This window comes from Sardina pilchardus, chromosome 10 (assembly GCF_963854185.1).
Source record: "Sardina pilchardus chromosome 10, fSarPil1.1, whole genome shotgun sequence".
NCBI classification, from domain to species: domain Eukaryota; kingdom Metazoa; phylum Chordata; class Actinopteri; order Clupeiformes; family Clupeidae; genus Sardina; species Sardina pilchardus.
In genome coordinates, this window is record NC_085003.1 from 25470701 (window position 1) to 25480700 (window position 10000).

Here is a 10000-nt window from a genome sequence, read left to right on the forward strand (position 1 = left end):
CGTATCGCAACGGTCAGACCATAATGATAATCCAAAACATTCTATCTCATTTCTAAGTTACACTGTGGTCAACGTTGTTACTAGAGACTACTATCTTTGTTGTTACGTTTTTAGACGAATCTGATGATGGTGAAAATGCCTGAACATTCTAAAACTGACATTGATGAGCCGAGCTTTGTGCTTCAAGGTTGAACCGAGTTCAACGCTCAGTTTTTTCAACGCTAGCGTTAGGCCAGCGTTGTCACTGGTCCGCTGTCGAACCTTAGAGAAAAATTGCCGCTGGCTAATCTGATCCCCGCCTATATGAAGCAAAATTGGCCCACAGAGAGCGCCTAGAGGCCAATAACCTCTAAAGTTAACAACCCTGGGAGGATGTGGAACATTGTGAAATCTATGAATGAAATGTCTAGCTCAACTAAACTTACTATGACGTTTGCTTTGCCAATTATTCAAATAAATTGTTTTCCAGATGTGGAAGTGAACGGCAAAGAAACACGTAGAACCATAAGACAGGCAAATAGACCTAAATATATTGTTCCCTTCCTGACAATACTGTTTATTATCAGTTTGTAAAGGCTAGGCAAAGTAGGGAGTACCATTAGGAATCCCTGATCAATTACATCAGAATTTAGCTTACAAAAGTGAACAAAACTCTTTCATCTACTGTCATGGCCGATGTGAGAGCCTCTGTGGAATCTACTTTCTCTGCCCTCTGTAGATCTCTTGGGGCGAAGAAAGCAATTGTTTTATTTACTTCTCTAATCATAAACAGTTTACAGTAGTGTAACATCGAATCAAAATGATCCATAGATTCAGAAACTGCATCTACAAATCTGTTAAAAGAAAAATAATTATGTTTTTCTCATCACGTGTGGTATTTCTAAACATTTTATCATTCACCTAAACTTCAGAGTAATATTGTAGTAAAATCAGAGTTTTCGCTTTAAGGGGCGTTTTTTGGTCCATACATTTTCCAGTCTAAACTGAAGTAGGGCCTACACCTTTTCAGTGTTTCAGTGGGGACAAAGGTAGGTGTGCACGTGGGTTTGTATAATTGATTACAGCAGGACACAATTTCCTACGACAATAACGATTTATGATCTGATCATATTAGGTCCTTTGTAATAACAGGAAACACCTGTACTGAACGTGAATGTACAACCTGATCTTTCCATTGAAATAGTATACACATCACACACACTCTCTCTCTCCATCCTAATGATTCTGTTCCCCCTTCTCCCACTTGTATACTAATGCCAAAATTCTCTCTCTCTCTCTTCTCTCTCTCTTTCACACACACACACACACACACACACACACACTGACCGTCTCCAGGTCCACTTTGCTGCATTTGCTGATTCCTGTTGGCTCCTCCTCCACTGGGGTCTCTTTGGCTTTCCTCCTCTGCCTGAGAGCCTGTGAACACACATGACAAGTGGAACATTGTGAGATCTATGTGAACACACACAACTAGTGGAACATTGTGAGATCTATGTGAATACACACAACAAGTGGAACATCGGGAGATCTATGAATGTGAACACACACGACAAGTGGAACATTGTGATTATAGATTATAGATTATTCTCCAGATGTGGAAGTGCACTGCACAGACACTTAGAACCATAAAGTTGGCAACTAGACCTACACACACTGTTCCCTTCCTGCCAATACTATTATACTATTCTATTATCAGTTTGTAAAGGTAAGGGCAAAGTGAGAGCTACTGTTAGGAATCCCTGATCAATTACATCCGAATTCACTCTCTCATCTGCTGTCATGGCTGCAGGGCTGCCAGAAGGCATGGGAAATCTGGGCAATTGCCCAAGGGCACCAAACCATCAGGGTTGTCACAGTGTGGAAAGCTACAGTAGGCTTATATGCTACAACACTGTTGAATATTGCCATAGACGATTTATGAAGGAGCAAGTCATTCTTTTTCTGTGATATCGGTTAAATAACATCATGAATGAGATGTTCAAAGCCTGTTGCAGAATACAGAAAAGTGCACTGGTTGAAAAGTTTGCAAAGTTGTTCCAAAAACTTCAAAGTGCATTGGTTGAAAAGTTTGCAAAGTTGTTCCAAAAACTTCTCTCTTAGTCTTTCCTGATGTCAGACAGCATTATATTCAATAGGCAGTCCGATTTCTGTATAGCCTGTAATAATAATATCTATACTAAAAAGCCTAATTGCTTAATTGTAGGCAATCGTTTTTTCCGTGAGGCCTGGTTGAAATTGTCCCGCAACATTTTATTATTTTTCTGTGCGGTCCAGTAGCGCTGGAAAGTTATGCCTTTTAAAGGTATTTAACAGCTATTTAACAGAATAACCACATTTTACATACTGTAGATCCCTGGTATGTTGTTACACATGACATATGACACATGCCTTTATACTGTAAGTTGAAGTATAAAGTGAAATATTAATCAGGTCTATTGCCACATCAACGGTCCTTCAAACTGAACAGCTGATCAGATTGCCTTCAGGAACCCAACACATCTCAATAAAACACACACACACACACACGTGTGTGTGTGTGTGTGTGTGTGTGTGTGTGTGTGTGTGTGTGTGTAGGTGGGTGCAAGACTAGAAAGTGTATTTTCTATTTCAGTTCTCTATTTTTCTATCAAGTTACCATAAATTGTAACTGTAAAATATGGCAGTGAGGGTAAATAATGAATGGTTAATGAAAGTAACATTCTCATTCTCATTCTCATGCACTCCCAATTCTATTTCATCCTTACTGTCATGCAGGATTCATAGAACTGTAGTTACACACGTAACTTTCATTACATCAGGACCTCTGACACACTTATGCTGCCTGCGAGCTTCAATACGACACATTTATGGTGAAAAGGCTATTTCAGAGGTCAACGTCCAATACGTGGGGAGAGCACCACCAAAACACACAAATAATAATAATACAAAAAAATTCTATAACATTGATGCGTTATAAAAATTACAACATTATGGTCACATGCTAGGTTACTCATCACTATCATGGAAAAACTGGTGTCATGCCCTGAGTGCAGATATGTTGTGGTGGCCTAGTTCTTCTTTAAATATTCTAGTAGTGGTCACCTCATTTCATCTGCTTTGTTAAACAGATAGTGATATGTAAATAGATTTGAGCTGGGATACAGTGATGAAGTCGGGAGATCAAATCACGAGGTCAGCAACGAGGCTTGCAGGTAGACAGACAATCAGCATGTCATGTGCTGGCCCCATATTATTCAAGCTGCTAGTGTGTTGTAATTTTGAGCAAGTCATCTTGTGTCAGGGATCATTATCAGTCTCCGCAGCCAGATTGTCAAACGTGATGAAACGGCTGAGACTTTGAAGTTGATAACGTTTTAACTATCTGACCTGACATCTCCTTCCAGTCTGACATTTACTGCTAGTGGGCCTTCAGAGACTTCTCCCAACGCCTTTGGGTGTACAGATCCCCTGCTGCTCTGGCATGGATGCAGTCTTTGCTTGTGACATTCTGTGGTTCCAGTGGGTGATTTTTACTGCGAGAGACAATCTCACAGCTGACCCAATAAGGCGGTCAATTATTTGACACAAGCTTACTTCACTGACCACTCCAAACTCTCAGTTTCGTAACGTTTGTATTGTAGGATTACATCTTCACCAGATTCCGTAAACTCTCACAGCTCAGAAACCTGCAGGACGTGCATCATCACCAAACCCTGAGTCGGGCATCAGCGGCGCCGTCTCCAGACACACTCCGTTGTGCCCCCTCGTGCCCCCTCGTGTACCCGGCATGTGTGAAAATGTCTCCCACAGCACACAACTCCATGACCTCACAGGACTCATGCAACATCCTGGACTTGTTCGTCAACATTACGCAGCGCATACTGCGGTATTCTACTTTACTCGCACAAACAACTCCTATAAGTATTCCTATAGAAGGAATACGACGTAGAGGAACCGGTTTATCCCCCTGAAGACACCTCTAACCACAATAAATATGTCACCTCGTCTCCTCGTCTCCTCGTCTCCGAAGTAAGAGAAGAGGAAGTCTCATTACTTGGCAGAGTCAAACAATGGAAACCTGCCTGCAGCTGTCAAACTCTCAAACAGCAACACACAACAAAAACACCTGACTTTAAAACGGAACACATTCCACTTTGTTTGTGGAAGAACAAAGGGGGGGGGGGGGGGGCAGGGGGGGCGCGGGGGGGTTGAATGCAAACCAACCAGGACGAGACGGACCTGATGGTCCAGATACTTAAGATGGTCCGCCACCCACACACACACATACCCATCACACAATGAGTCTTGACAGTATGACAACATTTATGGCAGTGTGATCTGACAAGTTGAGCTGAGAGAGTGAATGCTCCTTCTCTCTCTCTCTCTGTATGTGTGTGTGTGTGTGTGTGTGTGTGTGTGTGTGTGTGTGTGTCTTCGCCTGCAAGTTTATTGCTCTTGTGTTATTGTGCTGTTTAGTTGTGACCCTGAGCATGTGTTTTAGTAGTGTGCATATTTATGACACTAAAGCCCTTGTGTGTGTGTGTGCGTGTAGCGCTTTATGACCTAGGTGGAAACACCCATCAGCTATACGTGCAGCTGACCACCTCACCCTATTTGCTCTGGACACACCTACATATCTACCCCTGAACACACACACACACACACACACACACACACACACACACTCAAACAACACACACACACACACACACACACACATATGTATGCATTCATACATAGACAGAAATATAAAGACTCTATGTTGTCAGGTACAAAATATGCACACACACACACACACACACACACACACACACATATATTTCAACTGTTCAAAACAACTAACCAGTAAAATGACACTCTCGTGGGTGTTGCAGGTGGAAAAAAACACAGGTAGCTATAGTATCTGGTAACCTAGGTGAAGAGTGGTTATGGTAACTGGTTGTTATCGTTACGGTCTCCAGAGGGACTTGTGCACTCCCAGCAAGAACTCACTAAACTCACAACAGACACCACTAACACTGAACACACACTGGATACAAACCAAACAAAAATGACACACCAAACACACACACCGAACACACATAATGAGGAATACACACACCGATTACATTATTACATACAAATCATACCAGACACACACCTTAGAAAAATAACTACACAATAAATAATGATGTTGCAGTCCCTGTCGTGATCTTGTTGGGAGGTCATAAGCAAGGCACTGCACATCAGCACTGTAGCCTACAATTCAAGTGATTGTCTGTTAGCAGTGCCAACTATTAGCCTGGCTAGCACCTATCACCGCGCAAGGCAGGATGGGAACACCCAGGCTAGCCAACTATAGGAAAAAGGCTAGAGATTTGCATGTCAGCCTGTTTAGTCAAATTATCTTTATTTACTGAGAAATCTAAAGCAAAATGTGTGGTAGGGTGAGACAGCCAGGATTTGAGACGATCATGATTGAGTTGCTCGAGATGTTAGCTTGATTTGGTTTGAGAGAGATTATGTCTGACCGATGTACTTTGTACAACCTACATAGTGCATGATCATGTGTTCAACCAGAAATGCAGGCTTCACACTGAAAGACTGAAATTGGACTAACACCGGAGAGACAAATGTTCACTTTGACCACAACGTTCCACTGTTATAAAACTGTAAAGTGGCCTTATCTCAGCCCTCTGATAAAAGGAAGCGCCAAAAAAATGGAGGCACTAAAAACTCGACCTGGATGTGTGATCCTGCTGAAACGTGAGTTGGTGTCGTTTTTGAGACAACAGTATTTCTGGTGTTTAAGTGCTTTTGAACTACAATAGAGTAAATTCAGTCACCATATTGATTAAGTAGCCATTTTGTTTCATGTACTGTTAGTAGCCTAATAGGCAATGATAAGGCAAGCAACTGTGTGGTGACCCAAATAACATAGATCAGCCCATGATGCAATCAGTTATTCCTCAAGTAGCCAAACATTCCGCTTACTCCAGTCCAATCATTAATCAGCATTAACCAATGACCTTCAACTGCAGCAAAAGGACACTTGATTTGAGGCTGGGAAAATGCACTGCAGTCCACTCTCTGGGATCTCTTGATTAAAAGCGCAGTGCACCGCATGCCGGCGACCCGGGTTCGATTCCCGCCCCATGGTCCTTTCCGGATCCCACCCCAACTCTCTCTCCCATTCACTTCCTGTCATTCTCCACTGTCCTATAACATTAAAAGGCATAAAAGCCCTAAAAATATACTTTAAAAAAAAGCAGTTTTGAGTCAGCATAAGCCGCAAGGTGGAAACTTAGCTTGAACTGTCTCACTCTCAAACAACCCTACAGCCCATGCACGGGCGGTGAGGATGGACACTGTGACTGTGGAGGAGCTGTGGCGAAAACAGCCAGATCACCATCCGCAATCCCCCCTATGACCAGCACACACTCACTGCCTAATGGCAGCGGATCACATGATTTCACTCTGGCCTGTATTACACTGCAGAGACCAGGCACGAGGAAGGGAGAAAACAAGGGACCTCAGTAGAAGGGAATTGAAAATGACACTGTCAGCTGCCAATCGCACGGTTTCTGTCAATGCAATCTCGAAAGCAAACCATGCTAAACATCTGCAGCCAAGCCACATTCTGAAAGTAGTGAAACGGAGCTCTATTGTGTGTGCGGGTGGGTGGGCATGTGTGTGTGTGTGTGGGGGGGGGGGGGGGGGGGCGGTTGGGTGTGTGTGTATGTGTGTGAGAAAGAGAGAGAGAGAAAGAGTGTTGTCTGAGTATCTATGTGTCCACCTGAGTAACTTGTGTATCCACTAGTCACACACACATACACACACATTCAAGTACTATCAAGACAAATTCTCACTGCTCCTTCTCGAAAAAGCATATGGGTGTGAATGGGTAACACATTGGATGATACACACGTTCAAAATATGATGGTGTCAGTGCAGTTATGGGTGTGCATGTGTCTTTGGTCTATTACACTAAAGTTCTTTTCCAGTTGAGCAAACACACACACACACACATTCAATTTGAATCCACCACAGTTGCAATATATATAATTGAAAATTCCATTTAATTAACTCATACTTGTTGCTAAGATGTAATAACCATTTTTTTGAGCAGAATTTAAGTCCACAAGTATATCTTGTCCACGATGTAACAAACACTTCACCATAATAAGTGCTGAAATCAAAAACGTATCCCAAAGAGAAGACACAAAAGTCTGGCAAAGGTCTGTGCTGTTTCTATTGGCTGCTGTCTACCACAAAGCTATGACAAAAGCAGGCTGTGTTGGTTTTTGCTAATCAAATCCATGACTTCAGTGGACTGTACCTCTGTGTATCTAAAACATGTGTACACACACACTCTGGGGAGCAATCTATTCACTCCCTCACCACCATCCAACACACACACACACACACACGTTCATACACGCACACACACACACACACACACACACACACGCCCCCAAACTTAACTTGAAATCCAGCTTCACATGTGCGTATTTTTACCACCATGAACCCTCATCACACACACAAGTTTGAGGTGTAGATAGATAGATGATAGATAGATAGATACTTTATTGATCCCCAAGTGGAAGTGAGAGAATCAATAAGCGCAGCACACGGGGGGATGATTAGGTGGCCAGATGCCATTTGCCAGGTGTGGGATTTTGCCAGGACACCGGGGAACCCCTTACCCTTTCATACGAGTGTCATGGGATCTTTAATGACCTCAGTGAGTCAGGGCCAGGCCAAGGCCCCTCCATCATCAACAACAGCTTGGGTCTCCACGGTAACGGAATGGGCAGTGTGTGTAGTGTGGGCGTGTCCGTCCACATTCCCCTCTCGTACACTTATCGAAGTGTTTGCTCTGCGTCACGGATGGCTCTATGTCACGGTCTGTTAATCTAACTGATTGCCGTTCACATGAAGCTGTGTTCCATTTCTAATGTCCAGTGGCACAGGGAATGGAAGCTCTGAAGATTGATATATCATATCATATCCTTATTTTACATTTTTATATAAAAAAAATAATAATAATATATTTTTTATCATTTTTATAGCCTACTTAAATACTTCTTGTGTGTTCTTGTGTTCTTTGGCACCGTTTCACAGAGTCAAATTCCTTGTTGTTCCCTTCATTCTTGTGTGGAAAAAGAAAAGAAAAGAAAAAAACGTGCCAATGATATCATTCTGATTCTGATTCAGTAGCAGGCTTTCACCAGAGAGGGTTAAAGCGGAGCGAGAGGCGCAAACGTTCGAACATTTCCGCGTTTTGTTTTCGCAAAGGGGAGGGGGGCGAAATCCCCCTTTAGGCAGACCTACAGTAGAAAGTGACGTTACATTCAAACTGAACTGCTTGCCAAACTGACAGAGATCGATATCCCACTATGACGACTTTGCGACATGCCTCTATAGGCAGACAGGAACTGTTCGAATTTTGCTTCTATAGAGATGCATTATGATGCTCTATCTTGTCAGTAATGAATGATCTTTGCTTTCACCTCTTCACCAAAACAATTTGTCAACCTGAAGAAAGGGAATTGATTTACCTGTAACTTACACCTTGCGCTAAAGACAACAAAGCTGAGAGGGAAATGATCTGGCCACCGCTAACTTTCTATTTTTAAATACATGGGCACAAAGGCATGCTGTACATGTTTCACACACTTTGGGCAGCCAAAACACTCCCTGGAATGTTAGTTCTCATTGGAAACTGATATACTGCATGCTGACGTGTAGATAAAAACCGTGCCCTGCTGAGGCTCCACCCAGTAATTTCCAAAACATTATCGCATTATGACTGGACTGCTGGGTGACATGAGTCTCTTGGTCAGGCTACTAAACCCTCCAACGGTACAGGACAATCCTGGGCAAAGCTGACCCCAATCAGGATCCTAACTATTCAGAGTCTGTGGCGGTCTGAAAAGAGGTGGAGGCAGTGTTTGAAATGGAATGCATTGGCGTTGGCAGGGTGATTTCATACAAGCACTAGCCAAGCTAGTATGAAATGCTAAATTCATCTCATGTTTCATTGAAGAAGCCCTAAAATGTTATCATTACTATTATTATTATCATTATTATCATTATTATCATTATTATTATTATCATTATTTGCTAATAGGGGGTGTTTCATGTCATACGTGTCTCCTGTCTGAATAGGGTATAATAATTACCCCTGACCTCAGGTAATTGTGACAAGAAAAGAGTAGTCTCACAGTGCCAGTGATTTAACAGTTTGAAAGAACATGAAACAACTTGGAGTCCAACATAATAAGACCATGAAGACCTTGAGGTTTCAGCACCTTCACCACCTTTATGTTTCAGATGAATATGTGCTTCTTTATGGTCACACATACAAGCAAACACACACGCACATACACACACAAAAGACCAGAACTCACACAGGAAGACAATGTGTGGGTGGGGGGAAGTTGCAGTAGCTTGTCTTATCATCATGAGCCTATCAACCAACTTCTGGTGTATCCTTTAACTTTATACTTATTAGTAGACCAGAAGTTGGTTATATATATATATATATATATATATATATATCATTCTCAGAAACTGAGAATGAAAAAAAACAATGAATTAAAAAATAAAAACAGATCTGTACTCCTTTAATACTTGTGTTGCTTATTCCAATTCCATTCAACCGTTTCAAATAGTACAGTCTGCATGCGCCATGTGACACGAGAGCTCACCTCGACGACCTTTTCACACAGATGAGGTGACACATTGACAATTGCCATGTAAAATGCAATGACACATTAACTAAATGGGCGCTACTTCCAATAACCACAACCTCTGACACAGTTGGACCGTTTGACTTTATAAATCATCAAAGCTGTCCTTGGCTTGGATCACTGCCCTGGCATATAGAGCCAAACATGGGACCATAGCTCCTCACCTCAGGATGTGAGAATGCCTGGCACAGACTACCTGCTTTATTTGCACAGGAGCTATTGTAAAGTTGATGTTTTGTGAGTTGTAAACATGAGTGAGTAGGGTATACGTGAGTCACATGTCCCAC

General features: G+C 42.3%; 1 protein-coding gene across 1 annotated transcript in view; it reads right to left on the reverse strand.

The window, feature by feature from the left end:
- The window catches only part of fa2h (fatty acid 2-hydroxylase), a 31574-nt gene that overhangs the window by 7591 nt on the left and 13983 nt on the right, over positions 1-10000 (reverse strand). Inside the window, exon 2 of the mRNA XM_062547290.1 lies at positions 1327-1416. Within this exon, the coding sequence (XP_062403274.1) occupies positions 1327-1416 (90 nt within the window). The remainder of the gene's footprint in view (positions 1-1326; positions 1417-10000) is intronic.